This window comes from Trypanosoma brucei, chromosome 6 (assembly GCF_000002445.2).
Source record: "Trypanosoma brucei brucei TREU927 chromosome 6, complete sequence".
Lineage (NCBI taxonomy): Eukaryota > Euglenozoa > Kinetoplastea > Trypanosomatida > Trypanosomatidae > Trypanosoma > Trypanosoma brucei.
Window position 1 is genome coordinate 398,855 of NC_007279.1, and position 21,715 is coordinate 420,569.

General features: G+C 50.9%; 11 protein-coding genes across 11 annotated transcripts, besides 2 other annotated features; all 11 read right to left on the minus strand.

Annotated features, from left to right (window-relative positions):
* Positions 1-21,715: part of a sequence feature (sequence corresponds to BAC RPCI93-3A7) that runs on past both edges of the window.
* On the minus strand, positions 1,320-2,363 carry Tb927.6.940 (metacaspase MCA2; the record flags this gene model as incomplete). The annotated part of the gene is made up of 1 exon (XM_840123.1): positions 1,320-2,363. One exon carries the CDS (start codon positions 2,361-2,363, stop codon positions 1,320-1,322), a length of 1,044 nt encoding a protein of 347 aa, XP_845216.1.
* Positions 3,200-5,557, minus strand: Tb927.6.950 (cysteinyl-tRNA synthetase, putative; the record flags this gene model as incomplete). The annotated part of the gene is made up of 1 exon (XM_840124.1): positions 3,200-5,557. One exon carries the CDS (start codon positions 5,555-5,557, stop codon positions 3,200-3,202), a length of 2,358 nt encoding a protein of 785 aa, XP_845217.1.
* Positions 5,641-5,712: a sequence feature (A-rich).
* On the minus strand, positions 5,950-7,302 carry Tb927.6.960 (cysteine peptidase precursor; the record flags this gene model as incomplete). Its single annotated transcript, XM_840125.1, has 1 exon — positions 5,950-7,302. The coding sequence occupies one exon, from the start codon at positions 7,300-7,302 to the stop codon at positions 5,950-5,952; it is 1,353 nt and encodes a 450-aa protein (XP_845218.1).
* On the minus strand, positions 7,714-9,066 carry Tb927.6.970 (cysteine peptidase precursor; the record flags this gene model as incomplete). The annotated part of the gene is made up of 1 exon (XM_840126.1): positions 7,714-9,066. One exon carries the CDS (start codon positions 9,064-9,066, stop codon positions 7,714-7,716), a length of 1,353 nt encoding a protein of 450 aa, XP_845219.1.
* Tb927.6.980 (cysteine peptidase precursor) lies at positions 9,478-10,830 on the minus strand (the record flags this gene model as incomplete). The annotated part of the gene is made up of 1 exon (XM_840127.1): positions 9,478-10,830. One exon carries the CDS (start codon positions 10,828-10,830, stop codon positions 9,478-9,480), a length of 1,353 nt encoding a protein of 450 aa, XP_845220.1.
* Positions 11,242-12,591, minus strand: Tb927.6.990 (cysteine peptidase precursor; the record flags this gene model as incomplete). Its single annotated transcript, XM_840128.1, has 1 exon — positions 11,242-12,591. The coding sequence occupies one exon, from the start codon at positions 12,589-12,591 to the stop codon at positions 11,242-11,244; it is 1,350 nt and encodes a 449-aa protein (XP_845221.1).
* Tb927.6.1000 (cysteine peptidase precursor) lies at positions 13,003-14,352 on the minus strand (the record flags this gene model as incomplete). The annotated part of the gene is made up of 1 exon (XM_840129.1): positions 13,003-14,352. One exon carries the CDS (start codon positions 14,350-14,352, stop codon positions 13,003-13,005), a length of 1,350 nt encoding a protein of 449 aa, XP_845222.1.
* Tb927.6.1010 (cysteine peptidase precursor) lies at positions 14,764-16,116 on the minus strand (the record flags this gene model as incomplete). The annotated part of the gene is made up of 1 exon (XM_840130.1): positions 14,764-16,116. One exon carries the CDS (start codon positions 16,114-16,116, stop codon positions 14,764-14,766), a length of 1,353 nt encoding a protein of 450 aa, XP_845223.1.
* On the minus strand, positions 16,528-17,880 carry Tb927.6.1020 (cysteine peptidase precursor; the record flags this gene model as incomplete). Its single annotated transcript, XM_840131.1, has 1 exon — positions 16,528-17,880. One exon carries the CDS (start codon positions 17,878-17,880, stop codon positions 16,528-16,530), a length of 1,353 nt encoding a protein of 450 aa, XP_845224.1.
* Tb927.6.1030 (cysteine peptidase precursor) lies at positions 18,292-19,641 on the minus strand (the record flags this gene model as incomplete). Its single annotated transcript, XM_840132.1, has 1 exon — positions 18,292-19,641. One exon carries the CDS (start codon positions 19,639-19,641, stop codon positions 18,292-18,294), a length of 1,350 nt encoding a protein of 449 aa, XP_845225.1.
* Positions 20,053-21,402, minus strand: Tb927.6.1040 (cysteine peptidase precursor; the record flags this gene model as incomplete). The annotated part of the gene is made up of 1 exon (XM_840133.1): positions 20,053-21,402. The coding sequence occupies one exon, from the start codon at positions 21,400-21,402 to the stop codon at positions 20,053-20,055; it is 1,350 nt and encodes a 449-aa protein (XP_845226.1).

A 21,715-nucleotide genomic window follows, 5' to 3' on the forward strand; every position in this document is an offset into this window, starting at 1 on the left:
CATTAAACACAGCATAAGAAAATCATGTATGCCCACCGCAGCAGGGATCCGGTGCACACACGAAAAAAGCGATGCAAAGACACTTCATCGGTTTCTCTTTCCCACCCTTTGTGGCAAAACAAGCAGCCTCTATTTTCCCTCCACCAAGCTTTTGTGTGGAATCGTTGCCATACCATAAAGGAGATGTCTAACGTCCCGTCTTCTCCACCCCTTTGATTTCAGGCTTGTTTTCCTCTTCCCTTCTCAAATCTGCAACAGTAAACAACACACTCCAACATTCCTTAACGACACTCCATCAGTTATGATGGCATCGAGTAACGATTGGTAGGAATATATTGTCGCTCATTGGAGGAAGAAGAGGGGGAGGAGTAAGAAACAGAGGGATGGGTGGGTGGGTTTGCTCCGTACTGTTATCCAAAATTGTAGAATAATTAAAATGACAAAGGTAAAACACACATAAAAAGTAAATTGTGTTGACGAGGTGACAACCCCTCACCGAAACAACAACAAAAAGGGGCGCCCATACCAAGTCACAGGGAATTACACCCCGCCAGAGTTATTCAAAAGTTAAAGTGGGCAAACAAGAAAACGCACTCCAGAGCGAGTGCAAAAGTGGATAGTTGCCACACAAACACACAAAAGGAGCTACTAAGAGGCGAAAAAAAAAATGACAGAGCATTTTATAAGATAACAGTCTCAACACGAATAAAAAAATTTCAACTAAGCGACACCTGTTTCATGAAAGAAGGCGCCGCCAAGCATATTACACAGGATAAAGATCCGTAGGAAGCAGGAAGGGGTGAGGAACATCAGTCAGCCTCCCCACCAAAAAAAACAACAACAACATCATCAGACATTTAAACAAAGACCCAGATAACACCCTCACAACAGCCACTTGTGCTTATTGCAACATCATGAAGCGGCGCTAAGTGATGTGTGTTTGGGTCACTATCGCACGACTCAGCTGCCGGCCGCACTCATCAAGAGAGAGAGAGAGGTACGCATGTATGTATATATATGTATATATATTACAAAGTGAGAGTGTGCAGCCAAAGGGACATTGCGTGTGTGAGCGTGTGCCCGGGACGGGTGGCGAAAATACAGGTCAAAAGGGAGCACTTCACGACAGTGATAACACAAGCACGTATCCGAACAACTTTCACAAACCCCATCCATATTCAGAATAAGGAAAAAACATGGAAGTACAAACAATTTGGATATGAAAACGCTTTTCTTTGGCATTATTGGGGCAGGGTGTGTATGCAGAGCCCACTGTTTCTAATGGGATTCGAACCCTTCTGCAGCTCCCAGGCACAGGACTATTGGATAGATCTGTCAACAGAAAACATTTCCGTTAGTGAGAAGGTCTGATCAAGGTCTATAGCTTTTGAAGCACTGAGCTGTGGCACTTGTTTGAATCCTTTCCTCTTCAACATGTCGCGAGTTTCGATTAGAAGTTTACCATACGACAACGACTGGTTGTTCATAAGCATGCACGTGATACACTGCGTGGCCGCACCACCAGCGCCTGTAGAACCCGTACCAAATGTGGCAGTGTTCTTAACATCAGCAGATGTTTGCTCATCAGCACAACCAGAAATCATCATCACATCCCCCAGAACATCATTTCCCTCACGAATTCGCTTCATGTGTGGCGTACCCGATGCTTGCTCACCTCCACTGCAGACATAGGTAAAAGGAAGATCCATAATGGAACCTGAGTGGCAACAATCGAACACAGCTGTGAGTCGTACCTTTTCAGGAAGCCTAGAGAAGAGAAGTTTGTGTATATCATCATCAACAATGCATCCACTTTTCTGGAAGTCCACAGGGGCAATGCATTGATCGTACTTCTCGTCACTGTCGCCTCTGGATTTGCATTGTGTACCATGACCAGAGTAATGGAAGAAAAGGACATCACCTGGTTTTGCATCCTTCACGAGCCACGCCATGTAACGTACGATATTGTCGCGGGTTGGCTGGTCGGTCCTCCCGGGGAAATTGTCCTCGTCGACGAGTATGACGGCTTCGTTGATTGGGAGCCCCTTTTTCTGCAGTGTGGCGAGCATTTGCTTGACATCATTGCAGCAACCGGAGAGCGCTGCGGAAGTTCCATAGTAATTAATTCCAATAAATAAAGCTCGAACTGTTTGGCCAGGAAGAGGTGTCGCGACCCATGGCTGGTGGCCATGAAGGCCTTTTGCGTCTCTGAAAGCGGCATCTACGTCAACCCTCCGGGGAGGTGGTTGAAGTCCCAGAGCTTGTACAAGGTACGGCTGGGAGCTCACTGCGTTTAACCAGCCGAGCCCCACATAATCAGCTAACTGGCCCGCATCACAGAGTTGTGTAATTAAGGAGCACATATTATTTTTCTACTGTCTGCGGATGTGCGTGGAAAATTATGCCTCAAGTGTATGTTAGTATCGTAGCAAAAGCTTCTACCACTGTATTATTTTACTGCAGTGTTTAGTACTGAGGGTCTGAAGGGAAGTCATGGGGGAACAGAGTGCCGAACAAGATACCTTGGAATAAGCAGAAAACAACTGCAACCGATGATAACATAGCATTTGGTTTACTCACATTACCTTCCCCCGCCCCGTCATATGCGCCCTTCTGTGGGCTGCATGAAGAAAGGGAATGGGGAATGAATCAATAGTGTGTTGAAAATACCACAATTCCTCGAAACATCCTGTTGCCATCACTCTGCAAACATACAGCCGGGGCGTTTTTACCCACTCATCCGCATATGTATTCGTTTTTCTCCTGCAATTAACCTGAATTTGTTTCGTTCTACTTATTAGTGGTTCCTAAGTACCTTTTTATTCTTGTCTGCCGCCCGGGACGCATTTCCCCCTCTTGAATAACCTACCGACACCACCGTCACATTATCATTTCCCACCATACTTTTCGATTTCCGTTCTAGTTTCTTTCCTGCCAATATATTTTCGTTAGTATTTAGAAGCCTTAACAAAGAACGCCATTGTAAAAGGATGCTGCGGGGAAAGACAACAAAAGACACCGCGTTCCTGTAGGTGTGTGACCGGTGGCACGAAATTCATGTAGGACGAGTTTCGGATAATTCCATAAAGGGAAAAGAAAACAAAGTAATTGTGCTCCTGTTTCGTCACCCCTTGCCCTCGCGTTTGTTGCTTCCCCCTTCTGTTTCGGTCCATTAGGCTCCTTGCGCTATCCTTTGCAGCTATGATACTTCGGTGCTTTTTAAGCTCTCTTGCATGTTGGCCAGTTCTTGCTCTTGTTCCAAAAGCCACTCCATCCCGCCCTTTGAATTGAATTCTTCGTGTGCTTTTGCATACTTGGCCAACTCCTTTGAAAGCTTCTTCAGTTCCTTTTCCCCAACTACTTCACCACGTGAGTTACTGGTGGGGAGTCCAGTTTCCTCGTCGAAGGTGGCGTACACACTCCCGCTTTGCATCTTGAAGTAATCTTTCGGAGAGGATGTGTAATTCCTCCACTTTTCCACAAGCTTCTTCTTTGTCTCAATTTGGTTCTGCAACTTCCTCCGCCTGTCGTTGGCCTGTTGCTCTCTCCGCTCAGAGATTTCCCGCAGCAAAACGGCTGGGTCGTCTCTCTTCCACGTGGTTGGCCCATTGGGACTGTCCTCTATTCGGATACCGGCCTGTGCAAGCCATTCGTCCCGGATAGCGTCACATAAGGGAAGAAAGTTTGCTGTTGTACCGCTAGCCTTAGCTTCACTACGTACTGAATCGCGGAAGCGAAGCAAAGCTTCCATCACAGGTACCAATTGGTCATCCGTTTGTCGTGTTTTTGTGAAACCAACCATGTCATTCCCATCCACCACACCAAATACCTGTAGTATCCGGGTAACATAACGACCGACCTTGTGCACCAATGTGGCACTGGGGCGTTGTCCTGTGACAAGATACCGGTTTGTCTCGCTCACAAGTCCCATGATCGCTTCCATAGCGGTGGGGGTGTCAAAGTTGTTGCGCAATGCCGCGTCCACGGCGCTCTCGGTGGAAATCCAGGCCTCATTCAACTTGCGGTCGTGCTCATTGAAGCCCTGTATTTCTTTCAGTGTATCACTTCGAAGCACCATATCAACACTTCCAAAGAAAGAACGCAAAACTCTTTCGCGCTCCTTTGCCTCGTCAATGCTTTGATCAGAGAAATTCATTGCCTTATTCCATTGGTTTGCAAGAAAAAGGAGCCGCATCGTACGCGGAGTTACACCCAGGTCATCCAAAGCATGACGAATAGTAATGAAATTCTTCAGACTCTTGCTCATCTTCAGCCCTTTAATGTGTAGGTGACCGCAGTGCAAAAAATAGTTCACCCATTGATGTTGCATACTGTATGCTTCACTCTGTGCACACTCGTTGTCATGGTGTGGAAACTTCAGGTCGCATCCACCACTATGAATATCCATATTTGTGCCGAGTATATCAGAGGCCATAACCGAGCACTCAATGTGCCAACCCGGTCTTCCGGCACCCCAAGGTGAAGGCCAGTGGGGTTCACCAGGCTTTGAGAATTTCCACAGCGCGAAATCGTTGGGACTCCGCTTCTCACCGGCAACACATGCGGCAAGTGCGCCCTCACCTTCCGCCATTTCGGCTTCGGTCGTGTTGCATTCATCGCGCTCGCTTATGGGCTTTAGCTTTGGATAGTTGTGCCCCGCCCGTATGAAAGCGGTCGTATCAAAGAACACCGAAGTTTCGCCAGAATAGGCGAAACCGTTGTCCATAATCCTTTGAATAAAGTTGACCACTTGCGGAACATACTCTGTCACGCGCGTAATGACATCAGGATCCTTCACCCCGAGGCGCTTCATATCTTCAAAAAAAAGCCGCTCATAACGCCGTGCATGATCATCAAATATTTTTTGGTCGGTCACAGTGTGACCCTCGAGCTGGTCCAGCAGGTCACCGTTAATACCTGAGGCCGCATCAAACAGTTCGTCAAAGTCGCCAGCCTTAATAGCGCTTTGAATACGACCACTTGTGTCACTGAACTGTGTTTCCTTAAGTGCGAGTTCCATGATTTTCTCTTCCCTCTCCATCCGAACACGGCTAGAAGTACCCTCTGGCAGCGCTTGCGACAACTTTTCCCTCGTCTCCGAGAGGGCACGCGAAGCCGATCTCTGCGCTTCCACTGTAAATTTAACAAGTTTCTCCATATTACCACCCTCAAGAGTCACATCGCGAAAATGACGCAAAAGTGAAGAAACCCTCGCCCGCTTAATAATCTTATCGTCAATATCCGTAATATTCATCTGATAAATTACTTTATACCCAAAGAAATCTTCCATAATGCGCCGTAGGATATCAAAAGTAAGGTAAGCGCGCGCATGGCCCATATGAGAGACATCATATACCGTTGGCCCACAAGTGTACCACCGCACCAACCGCCCCTCACGAGGTGCAAACTTCTCAAGGCACTCAGTCATGGAATTAAGAACACAAACATCATTGCCATCAACATTCAAAGGCGGATACCACGGCGGATGTCGAGAACGTTTCACAGGTTCACACACATTCAAACCATCTGCTAATAACAAACCGTCACTTTCCTTCATCGCAAAGCTGCAATTAAAAGAAAACGAAGTTCTGAAAAAATAACGTAAAGAAAAACGAAACGTTGTAAAAGATACAAACAACTAAAAAAAGTAAAAAAAAAGAACTAAAGCAAAAAAAGGAAAGGAAAAAAGAAAATAGCAAACAAATAAAAAAACACACGCGTGGCTAAGACGGCATCAGCACTCACTGTACCGGAGCGCAGCACATTCTGCTATGCACATACCACACGCACATGCCCTCCAGGTGTATTACAGTTCCACTACACAGCCGCTCGCCGAAGAAGATAGAATTGAGGGGGAGTAAAAAGGGAAGGAAATAAAAACAAAAACCAAGCAATAATGAACGAGAAACACCAATCACAAGGTGAAGCGCAACCCAAGACCACGCCACCTCACTGGTGTGGGACCAGCCTGGCCGCCTTAGTGGGTGGGTTGGTGGAGCAATGATACTCAACGGACCCAATCAAAATGGGTATGCACTTATCCAGTGGCACAGTAATCGGCACAGAGGGACCGCTGCAGCTCCTGCTTAGTGGGTAGATTATTTGTGTAAGGTTGCTTGCGCCACATGTGGCGATCACTGAGCCGACGCCGGTAGTCTGGACGCACTCGCCAGTGGGGAAGGTGGCATGTGAGCAGCCTTTGGTACAACCCTTGCCCTCGCAGAAGTCCTGTGTAAAAGTTGCTGAAGGCGGCGGCGGCGGTGGTGGTGGTGGAGTGGGACCTCCAACAACTGCGGAGGATACGGCCTGATTCATGAGACATTGGTTTGTGCCCTTCTCGATGCGGATGTAGCCGTCCTCGCCCCACATGTTGCTCCACGAGTTTTTGATGATCCAGTAGGGTGGATTGCTATTATCATTGTAACCAACGAGGAGCACACCATGATCCAGTTGCTCGGAGGTGCATGAAGTCAGAATCCCACCGTTATAGTCCATAAAACTTGTGGCGTCAACGGCAATAGCAAGGGGACCGTTTTCTGCCAAATACGCGGCGATAGCGTCCTCATCCTGCGGTAAGTCAACATGGTCTGTTATCGCAGCACCGATCTCGTGACCATTCATCTGGCACTGTGGCTGCTCACCATTCCCAGAAACATAGGGATAGCTCGCCTCCGTGAATACGTTTCCACCGTTTGAATTTACTATCCAGTTGAAGGCATTGTCCATCAGCCCACCATTACAACCTGAATCAATGGTATCACATGACACTAGCATCTGCTCCGAGAGGGATACGAGAGGATTTCCTGCCACCTGCCACTGCCCTTCGATGTTGCCGATAGTTGAAAAGGCCCAGCACGAGCCGCACTGACCCTGATCCTTCACTGGGGTCACTGCTCCCTTCTCACGCCAATCCACAGCTGCAGGAGCACGGCCAGTGGTTACGTTCACCGTCTTGCGTAGCCGCTTCTGCGCAGCTGCAAAGTAGGACGCGCCGTTACGGTAGCGTGCCCTGAACTCTTCACGTGTCATATCCGAGAAGGGTGTCACACCAAACGTTGCGTATGGGTTCGCCGCAGCTTGAATCTTCGCCTGCTCCATATTTTCCTCAAAGGCACGGAAGCGGAATGCTTCCTCCTTAGCATCCTTGTACACCTTGCCGTACTTCTTCTTGAACGCAGCAAAACGCATCTCCAATGACTCCTCCACGTGGAGCGACCCGAGTGCGACAGACGCAAGGCACGCTGCCATAGCCAGCAAGACAACGGGGAGACGTACAAAACGCACCATTTCTGTTCGAGGCATCTTTCGGCTGTTTATGTTTGGATGGACCTTCCTTGCGCGTGCAAACGGTAAAAAGTAATATAAATGGGGAAAAGCTTTGTGATGCAGAAGAAGTGAGTCACGACAACACTTACACAGCACGTGAGTTGCAAAGAGGGAGTTACAGCAATGACGTCCAAGGAATAAATAAAAAAACACACGCGTGGCTAAGACGGCATCAGCACTCACTGTACCGAAGCGCAGCACATTCTGCTATGCACATACCACACGCACATGCCCTCCAGGTGTATTACAGTTCCACTACACAGCCGCTCGCCGAAGAAGATAGAATTGAGGGGGAGTAAAAAGGGAAGGAAATAAAAACAAAAACCAAGCAATAATGAACGAGAAACACCAATCACAAGGTGAAGCGCAACCCAAGACCACGCCACCTCACTGGTGTGGGACCAGCCTGGCCGCCTTAGTGGGTGGGTTGGTGGAGCAATGATACTCAACGGACCCAATCAAAATGGGTATGCACTTATCCAGTGGCACAGTAATCGGCACAGAGGGACCGCTGCAGCTCCTGCTTAGTGGGTAGATTATTTGTGTAAGGTTGCTTGCGCCACATGTGGCGATCACTGAGCCGACGCCGGTAGTCTGGACGCACTCGCCAGTGGGGAAGGTGGCATGTGAGCAGCCTTTGGTACAACCCTTGCCCTCGCAGAAGTCCTGTGTAAAAGTTGCTGAAGGCGGCGGCGGTGGTGGTGGTGGTGGAGTGGGGCCTCCAACAACTGCGGAGGATACGGCCTGATTCATGAGACATTGGTTTGTGCCCTTCTCGATGCGGATGTAGCCGTCCTCGCCCCACATGTTGCTCCACGAGTTTTTGATGATCCAGTAGGGTGGATTGCTATTATCATTGTAACCAACGAGGAGCACACCATGATCCAGTTGCTCGGAGGTGCATGAAGTCAGAATCCCACCGTTATAGTCCATAAAACTTGTGGCGTCAACGGCAATAGCAAGGGGACCGTTTTCTGCCAAATACGCGGCGATAGCGTCCTCATCCTGCGGTAAGTCAACATGGTCTGTTATCGCAGCACCGATCTCGTGACCATTCATCTGGCACTGTGGCTGCTCACCATTCCCAGAAACATAGGGATAGCTCGCCTCCGTGAATACGTTTCCACCGTTTGAATTTACTATCCAGTTGAAGGCATTGTCCATCAGCCCACCATTACAACCTGAATCAATGGTATCACATGACACTAGCATCTGCTCCGAGAGGGATACGAGAGGATTTCCTGCCACCTGCCACTGCCCTTCGATGTTGCCGATAGTTGAAAAGGCCCAGCACGAGCCGCACTGACCCTGATCCTTCACTGGGGTCACTGCTCCCTTCTCACGCCAATCCACAGCTGCAGGAGCACGGCCAGTGGTTACGTTCACCGTCTTGCGTAGCCGCTTCTGCGCAGCTGCAAAGTAGGACGCGCCGTTACGGTAGCGTGCCCTGAACTCTTCACGTGTCATATCCGAGAAGGGTGTCACACCAAACGTTGCGTATGGGTTCGCCGCAGCTTGAATCTTCGCCTGCTCCATATTTTCCTCAAAGGCACGGAAGCGGAATGCTTCCTCCTTAGCATCCTTGTACACCTTGCCGTACTTCTTCTTGAACGCAGCAAAACGCATCTCCAATGACTCCTCCACGTGGAGCGACCCGAGTGCGACAGACGCAAGGCACGCTGCCATAGCCAGCAAGACAACGGGGAGACGTACAAAACGCACCATTTCTGTTCGAGGCATCTTTCGGCTGTTTATGTTTGGATGGACCTTCCTTGCGCGTGCAAACGGTAAAAAGTAATATAAATGGGGAAAAGCTTTGTGATGCAGAAGAAGTGAGTCACGACAACACTTACACAGCACGTGAGTTGCAAAGAGGGAGTTACAGCAATGACGTCCAAGGAATAAATAAAAAAACACACGCGTGGCTAAGACGGCATCAGCACTCACTGTACCGAAGCGCAGCACATTCTGCTATGCACATACCACACGCACATGCCCTCCAGGTGTATTACAGTTCCACTACACAGCCGCTCGCCGAAGAAGATAGAATTGAGGGGGAGTAAAAAGGGAAGGAAATAAAAACAAAAACCAAGCAATAATGAACGAGAAACACCAATCACAAGGTGAAGCGCAACCCAAGACCACGCCACCTCACTGGTGTGGGACCAGCCTGGCCGCCTTAGTGGGTGGGTTGGTGGAGCAATGATACTCAACGGACCCAATCAAAATGGGTATGCACTTATCCAGTGGCACAGTAATCGGCACAGAGGGACCGCTGCAGCTCCTGCTTAGTGGGTAGATTATTTGTGTAAGGTTGCTTGCGCCACATGTGGCGATCACTGAGCCGACGCCGGTAGTCTGGACGCACTCGCCAGTGGGGAAGGTGGCATGTGAGCAGCCTTTGGTACAACCCTTGCCCTCGCAGAAGTCCTGTGTAAAAGTTGCTGAAGGCGGCGGCGGCGGTGGTGGTGGTGGAGTGGGACCTCCAACAACTGCGGAGGATACGGCCTGATTCATGAGACATTGGTTTGTGCCCTTCTCGATGCGGATGTAGCCGTCCTCGCCCCACATGTTGCTCCACGAGTTTTTGATGATCCAGTAGGGTGGATTGCTATTATCATTGTAACCAACGAGGAGCACACCATGATCCAGTTGCTCGGAGGTGCATGAAGTCAGAATCCCACCGTTATAGTCCATAAAACTTGTGGCGTCAACGGCAATAGCAAGGGGACCGTTTTCTGCCAAATACGCGGCGATAGCGTCCTCATCCTGCGGTAAGTCAACATGGTCTGTTATCGCAGCACCGATCTCGTGACCATTCATCTGGCACTGTGGCTGCTCACCATTCCCAGAAACATAGGGATAGCTCGCCTCCGTGAATACGTTTCCACCGTTTGAATTTACTATCCAGTTGAAGGCATTGTCCATCAGCCCACCATTACAACCTGAATCAATGGTATCACATGACACTAGCATCTGCTCCGAGAGGGATACGAGAGGATTTCCTGCCACCTGCCACTGCCCTTCGATGTTGCCGATAGTTGAAAAGGCCCAGCACGAGCCGCACTGACCCTGATCCTTCACTGGGGTCACTGCTCCCTTCTCACGCCAATCCACAGCTGCAGGAGCACGGCCAGTGGTTACGTTCACCGTCTTGCGTAGCCGCTTCTGCGCAGCTGCAAAGTAGGACGCGCCGTTACGGTAGCGTGCCCTGAACTCTTCACGTGTCATATCCGAGAAGGGTGTCACACCAAACGTTGCGTATGGGTTCGCCGCAGCTTGAATCTTCGCCTGCTCCATATTCTCCTCAAAGGCACGGAAGCGGAATGCTTCCTCCTTAGCATCCTTGTACACCTTGCCGTACTTCTTCTTGAACGCAGCAAAACGCATCTCCAATGACTCCTCCACGTGGAGCGACCCGAGTGCGACAGACGCAAGGCACGCTGCCATAGCCAGCAAGACAACGGGGAGACGTACAAAACGCACCATTTCTGTTCGAGGCATCTTTCGGCTGTTTATGTTTGGATGGACCTTCCTTGCGCGTGCAAACGGTAAAAAGTAATATAAATGGGGAAAAGCTTTGTGATGCAGAAGAAGTGAGTCACGACAACACTTACACAGCACGTGAGTTGCAAAGAGGGAGTTACAGCAATGACGTCCAAGGAATAAATAAAAAAACACACGCGTGGCTAAGACGGCATCAGCACTCACTGTACCGGAGCGCAGCACATTCTGCTATGCACATACCACACGCACATGCCCTCCAGGTGTATTACAGTTCCACTACACAGCCGCTCGCCGAAGAAGATAGAATTGAGGGGGAGTAAAAAGGGAAGGAAATAAAAAAAAAAACCAAGCAATAATGAACGAGAAACACCAATCACAAGGTGAAGCGCAACCCAAGACTACGCCACCTCACTGGTGTGGGACCAGCCTGGCCGCCTTAGTGGGTGGGTTGGTGGAGCAATGATACTCAACGGACCCAATCAAAATGGGTATGCACTTATCCAGTGGCACAGTAATCGGCACAGAGGGACCGCTGCAGCTCCTGCTTAGTGGGTAGATTATTTGTGTAAGGTTGCTTGCGCCACATGTGGCGATCACTGAGCCGACGCCGGTAGTCTGGACGCACTCGCCAGTGGGGAAGGTGGCATGTGAGCAGCCTTTGGTACAACCCTTGCCCTCGCAGAAGTCCTGTGTAAAAGTTGCTGAAGGCGGCGGCGGTGGTGGTGGTGGAGTGGGGCCTCCAACAACTGCGGAGGATACGGCCTGATTCATGAGACATTGGTTTGTGCCCTTCTCGATGCGGATGTAGCCGTCCTCGCCCCACATGTTGCTCCACGAGTTTTTGATGATCCAGTAGGGTGGATTGCTATTATCATTGTAACCAACGAGGAGCACACCATGATCCAATTGCTCGGAGGTGCATGAAGTCAGAATCCCACCGTTATAGTCCATAAAACTTGTGGCGTCAACGGCAATAGCAAGGGGACCGTTTTCTGCCAAATACGCGGCGATAGCGTCCTCATCCTGCGGTAAGTCAACATGGTCTGTTATCGCAGCACCGATCTCGTGACCATTCATCTGGCACTGTGGCTGCTCACCATTCCCAGAAACATAGGGATAGCTCGCCTCCGTGAATACGTTTCCACCGTTTGAATTTACTATCCAGTTGAAGGCATTGTCCATCAGCCCACCATTACAACCTGAATCAATGGTATCACATGACACTAGCATCTGCTCCGAGAGGGATACGAGAGGATTTCCTGCCACCTGCCACTGCCCTTCGATGTTGCCGATAGTTGAAAAGGCCCAGCACGAGCCGCACTGACCCTGATCCTTCACTGGGGTCACTGCTCCCTTCTCACGCCAATCCACAGCTGCAGGAGCACGGCCAGTGGTTACGTTCACCGTCTTGCGTAGCCGCTTCTGCGCAGCTGCAAAGTAGGACGCGCCGTTACGGTAGCGTGCCCTGAACTCTTCACGTGTCATATCCGAGAAGGGTGTCACACCAAACGTTGCGTATGGGTTCGCCGCAGCTTGAATCTTCGCCTGCTCCATATTCTCCTCAAAGGCACGGAAGCGGAATGCTTCCTCCTTAGCATCCTTGTACACCTTGCCGTACTTCTTCTTGAACGCAGCAAAACGCATCTCCAATGACTCCTCCACGTGGAGCGACCCGAGTGCGACAGACGCAAGGCACGCTGCAATAGCCAGCAAGACAACGGGGAGACGTACAAAACGCACCATTTCTGTTCGAGGCATCTTTCGGCTGTTTATGTTTGGATGGACCTTCCTTGCGCGTGCAAACGGTAAAAAGTAATATAAATGGGGAAAAGCTTTGTGATGCAGAAGAAGTGAGTCACGACAACACTTACACAGCACGTGAGTTGCAAAGAGGGAGTTACAGCAATGACGTCCAAGGAATAAATAAAAAAACACACGCGTGGCTAAGACGGCATCAGCACTCACTGTACCGGAGCGCAGCACATTCTGCTATGCACATACCACACGCACATGCCCTCCAGGTGTATTACAGTTCCACTACACAGCCGCTCGCCGAAGAAGATAGAATTGAGGGGGAGTAAAAAGGGAAGGAAATAAAAAAAAAAACCAAGCAATAATGAACGAGAAACACCAATCACAAGGTGAAGCGCAACCCAAGACTACGCCACCTCACTGGTGTGGGACCAGCCTGGCCGCCTTAGTGGGTGGGTTGGTGGAGCAATGATACTCAACGGACCCAATCAAAATGGGTATGCACTTATCCAGTGGCACAGTAATCGGCACAGAGGGACCGCTGCAGCTCCTGCTTAGTGGGTAGATTATTTGTGTAAGGTTGCTTGCGCCACATGTGGCGATCACTGAGCCGACGCCGGTAGTCTGGACGCACTCGCCAGTGGGGAAGGTGGCATGTGAGCAGCCTTTGGTACAACCCTTGCCCTCGCAGAAGTCCTGTGTAAAAGTTGCTGAAGGCGGCGGCGGTGGTGGTGGTGGAGTGGGGCCTCCAACAACTGCGGAGGATACGGCCTGATTCATGAGACATTGGTTTGTGCCCTTCTCGATGCGGATGTAGCCGTCCTCGCCCCACATGTTGCTCCACGAGTTTTTGATGATCCAGTAGGGTGGATTGCTATTATCATTGTAACCAACGAGGAGCACACCATGATCCAATTGCTCGGAGGTGCATGAAGTCAGAATCCCACCGTTATAGTCCATAAAACTTGTGGCGTCAACGGCAATAGCAAGGGGACCGTTTTCTGCCAAATACGCGGCGATAGCGTCCTCATCCTGCGGTAAGTCAACATGGTCTGTTATCGCAGCACCGATCTCGTGACCATTCATCTGGCACTGTGGCTGCTCACCATTCCCAGAAACATAGGGATAGCTCGCCTCCGTGAATACGTTTCCACCGTTTGAATTTACTATCCAGTTGAAGGCATTGTCCATCAGCCCACCATTACAACCTGAATCAATGGTATCACATGACACTAGCATCTGCTCCGAGAGGGATACGAGAGGATTTCCTGCCACCTGCCACTGCCCTTCGATGTTGCCGATAGTTGAAAAGGCCCAGCACGAGCCGCACTGACCCTGATCCTTCACTGGGGTCACTGCTCCCTTCTCACGCCAATCCACAGCTGCAGGAGCACGGCCAGTGGTTACGTTCACCGTCTTGCGTAGCCGCTTCTGCGCAGCTGCAAAGTAGGACGCGCCGTTACGGTAGCGTGCCCTGAACTCTTCACGTGTCATATCCGAGAAGGGTGTCACACCAAACGTTGCGTATGGGTTCGCCGCAGCTTGAATCTTCGCCTGCTCCATATTCTCCTCAAAGGCACGGAAGCGGAATGCTTCCTCCTTAGCATCCTTGTACACCTTGCCGTACTTCTTCTTGAACGCAGCAAAACGCATCTCCAATGACTCCTCCACGTGGAGCGACCCGAGTGCGACAGACGCAAGGCACGCTGCCATAGCCAGCAAGACAACGGGGAGACGTACAAAACGCACCATTTCTGTTCGAGGCATCTTTCGGCTGTTTATGTTTGGATGGACCTTCCTTGCGCGTGCAAACGGTAAAAAGTAATATAAATGGGGAAAAGCTTTGTGATGCAGAAGAAGTGAGTCACGACAACACTTACACAGCACGTGAGTTGCAAAGAGGGAGTTACAGCAATGACGTCCAAGGAATAAATAAAAAAACACACGCGTGGCTAAGACGGCATCAGCACTCACTGTACCGAAGCGCAGCACATTCTGCTATGCACATACCACACGCACATGCCCTCCAGGTGTATTACAGTTCCACTACACAGCCGCTCGCCGAAGAAGATAGAATTGAGGGGGAGTAAAAAGGGAAGGAAATAAAAACAAAAACCAAGCAATAATGAACGAGAAACACCAATCACAAGGTGAAGCGCAACCCAAGACCACGCCACCTCACTGGTGTGGGACCAGCCTGGCCGCCTTAGTGGGTGGGTTGGTGGAGCAATGATACTCAACGGACCCAATCAAAATGGGTATGCACTTATCCAGTGGCACAGTAATCGGCACAGAGGGACCGCTGCAGCTCCTGCTTAGTGGGTAGATTATTTGTGTAAGGTTGCTTGCGCCACATGTGGCGATCACTGAGCCGACGCCGGTAGTCTGGACGCACTCGCCAGTGGGGAAGGTGGCATGTGAGCAGCCTTTGGTACAACCCTTGCCCTCGCAGAAGTCCTGTGTAAAAGTTGCTGAAGGCGGCGGCGGCGGTGGTGGTGGTGGAGTGGGACCTCCAACAACTGCGGAGGATACGGCCTGATTCATGAGACATTGGTTTGTGCCCTTCTCGATGCGGATGTAGCCGTCCTCGCCCCACATGTTGCTCCACGAGTTTTTGATGATCCAGTAGGGTGGATTGCTATTATCATTGTAACCAACGAGGAGCACACCATGATCCAGTTGCTCGGAGGTGCATGAAGTCAGAATCCCACCGTTATAGTCCATAAAACTTGTGGCGTCAACGGCAATAGCAAGGGGACCGTTTTCTGCCAAATACGCGGCGATAGCGTCCTCATCCTGCGGTAAGTCAACATGGTCTGTTATCGCAGCACCGATCTCGTGACCATTCATCTGGCACTGTGGCTGCTCACCATTCCCAGAAACATAGGGATAGCTCGCCTCCGTGAATACGTTTCCACCGTTTGAATTTACTATCCAGTTGAAGGCATTGTCCATCAGCCCACCATTACAACCTGAATCAATGGTATCACATGACACTAGCATCTGCTCCGAGAGGGATACGAGAGGATTTCCTGCCACCTGCCACTGCCCTTCGATGTTGCCGATAGTTGAAAAGGCCCAGCACGAGCCGCACTGACCCTGATCCTTCACTGGGGTCACTGCTCCCTTCTCACGCCAATCCACAGCTGCAGGAGCACGGCCAGTGGTTACGTTCACCGTCTTGCGTAGCCGCTTCTGCGCAGCTGCAAAGTAGGACGCGCCGTTACGGTAGCGTGCCCTGAACTCTTCACGTGTCATATCCGAGAAGGGTGTCACACCAAACGTTGCGTATGGGTTCGCCGCAGCTTGAATCTTCGCCTGCTCCATATTTTCCTCAAAGGCACGGAAGCGGAATGCTTCCTCCTTAGCATCCTTGTACACCTTGCCGTACTTCTTCTTGAACGCAGCAAAACGCATCTCCAATGACTCCTCCACGTGGAGCGACCCGAGTGCGACAGACGCAAGGCACGCTGCCATAGCCAGCAAGACAACGGGGAGACGTACAAAACGCACCATTTCTGTTCGAGGCATCTTTCGGCTGTTTATGTTTGGATGGACCTTCCTTGCGCGTGCAAACGGTAAAAAGTAATATAAATGGGGAAAAGCTTTGTGATGCAGAAGAAGTGAGTCACGACAACACTTACACAGCACGTGAGTTGCAAAGAGGGAGTTACAGCAATGACGTCCAAGGAATAAATAAAAAAACACACGCGTGGCTAAGACGGCATCAGCACTCACTGTACCGAAGCGCAGCACATTCTGCTATGCACATACCACACGCACATGCCCTCCAGGTGTATTACAGTTCCACTACACAGCCGCTCGCCGAAGAAGATAGAATTGAGGGGGAGTAAAAAGGGAAGGAAATAAAAACAAAAACCAAGCAATAATGAACGAGAAACACCAATCACAAGGTGAAGCGCAACCCAAGACCACGCCACCTCACTGGTGTGGGACCAGCCTGGCCGCCTTAGTGGGTGGGTTGGTGGAGCAATGATACTCAACGGACCCAATCAAAATGGGTATGCACTTATCCAGTGGCACAGTAATCGGCACAGAGGGACCGCTGCAGCTCCTGCTTAGTGGGTAGATTATTTGTGTAAGGTTGCTTGCGCCACATGTGGCGATCACTGAGCCGACGCCGGTAGTCTGGACGCACTCGCCAGTGGGGAAGGTGGCATGTGAGCAGCCTTTGGTACAACCCTTGCCCTCGCAGAAGTCCTGTGTAAAAGTTGCTGAAGGCGGCGGCGGTGGTGGTGGTGGTGGAGTGGGGCCTCCAACAACTGCGGAGGATACGGCCTGATTCATGAGACATTGGTTTGTGCCCTTCTCGATGCGGATGTAGCCGTCCTCGCCCCACATGTTGCTCCACGAGTTTTTGATGATCCAGTAGGGTGGATTGCTATTATCATTGTAACCAACGAGGAGCACACCATGATCCAGTTGCTCGGAGGTGCATGAAGTCAGAATCCCACCGTTATAGTCCATAAAACTTGTGGCGTCAACGGCAATAGCAAGGGGACCGTTTTCTGCCAAATACGCGGCGATAGCGTCCTCATCCTGCGGTAAGTCAACATGGTCTGTTATCGCAGCACCGATCTCGTGACCATTCATCTGGCACTGTGGCTGCTCACCATTCCCAGAAACATAGGGATAGCTCGCCTCCGTGAATACGTTTCCACCGTTTGAATTTACTATCCAGTTGAAGGCATTGTCCATCAGCCCACCACCACAGCCAAAATCAATGGTATCACATGACACTAGCATCTGCTCCGAGAGGGATACGAGAGGATTTCCTGCCACCTGCCACTGCCCTTCGATGTTGCCGATAGTTGAAAAGGCCCAGCACGAGCCGCACTGACCCTGATCCTTCACTGGGGTCACTGCTCCCTTCTCACGCCAATCCACAGCTGCAGGAGCACGGCCAGTGGTTACGTTCACCGTCTTGCGTAGCCGCTTCTGCGCAGCTGCAAAGTAGGACGCGCCGTTACGGTAGCGTGCCCTGAACTCTTCACGTGTCATATCCGAGAAGGGTGTCACACCAAACGTTGCGTATGGGTTCGCCGCAGCTTGAATCTTCGCCTGCTCCATATTCTCCTCAAAGGCACGGAAGCGGAATGCTTCCTCCTTAGCATCCTTGTACACCTTGCCGTACTTCTTCTTGAACGCAGCAAAACGCATCTCCAATGACTCCTCCACGTGGAGCGACCCGAGTGCGACAGACGCAAGGCACGCTGCCATAGCCAGCAAGACAACGGGGAGACGTACAAAACGCACCATTTCTGTTCGAGGCATCTTTCGGCTGTTTATGTTTGGATGGACCTTCCTTGCGCGTGCAAACGGTAAAAAGTAATATAAATGGGGAAAAGCTTTGTGATGCAGAAGAAGTGAGTCACGACAACACTTACACAGCACGTGAGTTGCAAAGAGGGAGTTACAGCAATGACGTCCAAGGAATAAATAAAAAAACACACGCGTGGCTAAGACGGCATCAGCACTCACTGTACCGGAGCGCAGCACATTCTGCTATGCACATACCACACGCACATGCCCTCCAGGTGTATTACAGTTCCACTACACAGCCGCTCGCCGAAGAAGATAGAATTGAGGGGGAGTAAAAAGGGAAGGAAATAAAAAAAAAAACCAAGCAATAATGAACGAGAAACACCAATCACAAGGTGAAGCGCAACCCAAGACTACGCCACCTCACTGGTGTGGGACCAGCCTGGCCGCCTTAGTGGGTGGGTTGGTGGAGCAATGATACTCAACGGACCCAATCAAAATGGGTATGCACTTATCCAGTGGCACAGTAATCGGCACAGAGAGGCCGCTGCAGCTCCTGCTTAGTGGGTAGATTATTTGTGTAAGGTTGCTTGCGCCACACGTGGCGATCACTGAGCCGACGCCGGTAGTCTGGACGCACTCGCCAGTGGGGAAGGTGGCATGTGAGCAGCCTTTGGTACAACCCTTGCCCTCGCAGAAGTCCTGTGTAAAAGTTGCTGAAGGCGGCGGCGGTGGTGGTGGTGGAGTGGGGCCTCCAACAACTGCGGAGGATACGGCCTGATTCATGAGACATTGGTTTGTGCCCTTCTCGATGCGGATGTAGCCGTCCTCGCCCCACATGTTGCTCCACGAGTTTTTGATGATCCAGTAGGGTGGATTGCTATTATCATTGTAACCAACGAGGAGCACACCATGATCCAATTGCTCGGAGGTGCATGAAGTCAGAATCCCACCGTTATAGTCCATAAAACTTGTGGCGTCAACGGCAATAGCAAGGGGACCGTTTTCTGCCAAATACGCGGCGATAGCGTCCTCATCCTGCGGTAAGTCAACATGGTCTGTTATCGCAGCACCGATCTCGTGACCATTCATCTGGCACTGTGGCTGCTCACCATTCCCAGAAACATAGGGATAGCTCGCCTCCGTGAATACGTTTCCACCGTTTGAATTTACTATCCAGTTGAAGGCATTGTCCATCAGCCCACCATTACAACCTGAATCAATGGTATCACATGACACTAGCATCTGCTCCGAGAGGGATACGAGAGGATTTCCTGCCACCTGCCACTGCCCTTCGATGTTGCCGATAGTTGAAAAGGCCCAGCACGAGCCGCACTGACCCTGATCCTTCACTGGGGTCACTGCTCCCTTCTCACGCCAATCCACAGCTGCAGGAGCACGGCCAGTGGTTACGTTCACCGTCTTGCGTAGCCGCTTCTGCGCAGCTGCAAAGTAGGACGCGCCGTTACGGTAGCGTGCCCTGAACTCTTCACGTGTCATATCCGAGAAGGGTGTCACACCAAACGTTGCGTATGGGTTCGCCGCAGCTTGAATCTTCGCCTGCTCCATATTCTCCTCAAAGGCACGGAAGCGGAATGCTTCCTCCTTAGCATCCTTGTACACCTTGCCGTACTTCTTCTTGAACGCAGCAAAACGCATCTCCAATGACTCCTCCACGTGGAGCGACCCGAGTGCGACAGACGCAAGGCACGCTGCCATAGCCAGCAAGACAACGGGGAGACGTACAAAACGCACCATTTCTGTTCGAGGCATCTTTCGGCTGTTTATGTTTGGATGGACCTTCCTTGCGCGTGCAAACGGTAAAAAGTAATATAAATGGGGAAAAGCTTTGTGATGCAGAAGAAGTGAGTCACGACAACACTTACACAGCACGTGAGTTGCAAAGAGGGAGTTACAGCAATGACGTCCAAGGAATAAATAAAAAAACACACGCGTGGCTAAGACGGCATCAGCACTCACTGTACCGGAGCGCAGCACATTCTGCTATGCACATACCACACGCACATGCCCTCCAGGTGTATTACAGTTTCACTACACAGCCGCTCGCCGAAGAAGATAGAATTGAGGGGGAGTAAAAAGGGAAGGAAATAAAAAAAAAAACCAAGCAATAATGAACGAGAAACACCAATCACAAGGTGAAGCGCAACCCAAGACTACGCCACCTCACTGGTGTGGGACCAGCCTGGCCGCCTTAGTGGGTGGGTTGGTGGAGCAATGATACTCAACGGACCCAATCAAAATGGGTATGCACTTATCCAGTGGCACAGTAATCGGCACAGAGAGGCCGCTGCAGCTCCTGCTTAGTGGGTAGATTATTTGTGTAAGGTTGCTTGCGCCACACGTGGCGATCACTGAGCCGACGCCGGTAGTCTGGACGCACTCGCCAGTGGGGAAGGTGGCATGTGAGCAGCCTTTGGTACAACCCTTGCCCTCGCAGAAGTCCTGTGTAAAAGTTGCTGAAGGCGGCGGCGGTGGTGGTGGTGGAGTGGGGCCTCCAACAACTGCGGAGGATACGGCCTGATTCATGAGACATTGGTTTGTGCCCTTCTCGATGCGGATGTAGCCGTCCTCGCCCCACATGTTGCTCCACGAGTTTTTGATGATCCAGTAGGGTGGATTGCTATTATCATTGTAACCAACGAGGAGCACACCATGATCCAATTGCTCGGAGGTGCATGAAGTCAGAATCCCACCGTTATAGTCCATAAAACTTGTGGCGTCAACGGCAATAGCAAGGGGACCGTTTTCTGCCAAATACGCGGCGATAGCGTCCTCATCCTGCGGTAAGTCAACATGGTCTGTTATCGCAGCACCGATCTCGTGACCATTCATCTGGCACTGTGGCTGCTCACCATTCCCAGAAACATAGGGATAGCTCGCCTCCGTGAATACGTTTCCACCGTTTGAATTTACTATCCAGTTGAAGGCATTGTCCATCAGCCCACCATTACAACCTGAATCAATGGTATCACATGACACTAGCATCTGCTCCGAGAGGGATACGAGAGGATTTCCTGCCACCTGCCACTGCCCTTCGATGTTGCCGATAGTTGAAAAGGCCCAGCACGAGCCGCACTGACCCTGATCCTTCACTGGGGTCACTGCTCCCTTCTCACGCCAATCCACAGCTGCAGGAGCACGGCCAGTGGTTACGTTCACCGTCTTGCGTAGCCGCTTCTGCGCAGCTGCAAAGTAGGACGCGCCGTTACGGTAGCGTGCCCTGAACTCTTCACGTGTCATATCCGAGAAGGGTGTCACACCAAACGTTGCGTATGGGTTCGCCGCAGCTTGAATCTTCGCCTGCTCCATATTCTCCTCAAAGGCACGGAAGCGGAATGCTTCCTCCTTAGCATCCTTGTACACCTTGCCGTACTTCTTCTTGAACGCAGCAAAACGCATCTCCAATGACTCCTCCACGTGGAGCGACCCGAGTGCGACAGACGCAAGGCACGCTGCCATAGCCAGCAAGACAACGGGGAGACGTACAAAACGCACCATTTCTGTTCGAGGCATCTTTCGGCTGTTTATGTTTGGATGGACCTTCCTTGCGCGTGCAAACGGTAAAAAGTAATATAAATGGGGAAAAGCTTTGTGATGCAGAAGAAGTGAGTCACGACAACACTTACACAGCACGTGAGTTGCAAAGAGGGAGTTACAGCAATGACGTCCAAGGAATAAATAAAAAAACACACGCGTGGCTAAGACGGCATCAGCACTCACTGTACCGGAGCGCAGCACATTCTGCTATGCACATACCACACGCACATGCCCTCCAGGTGTATTACAGTTCCACTACACAGCCGCTCGCCGAAGAAGATAGAATTGA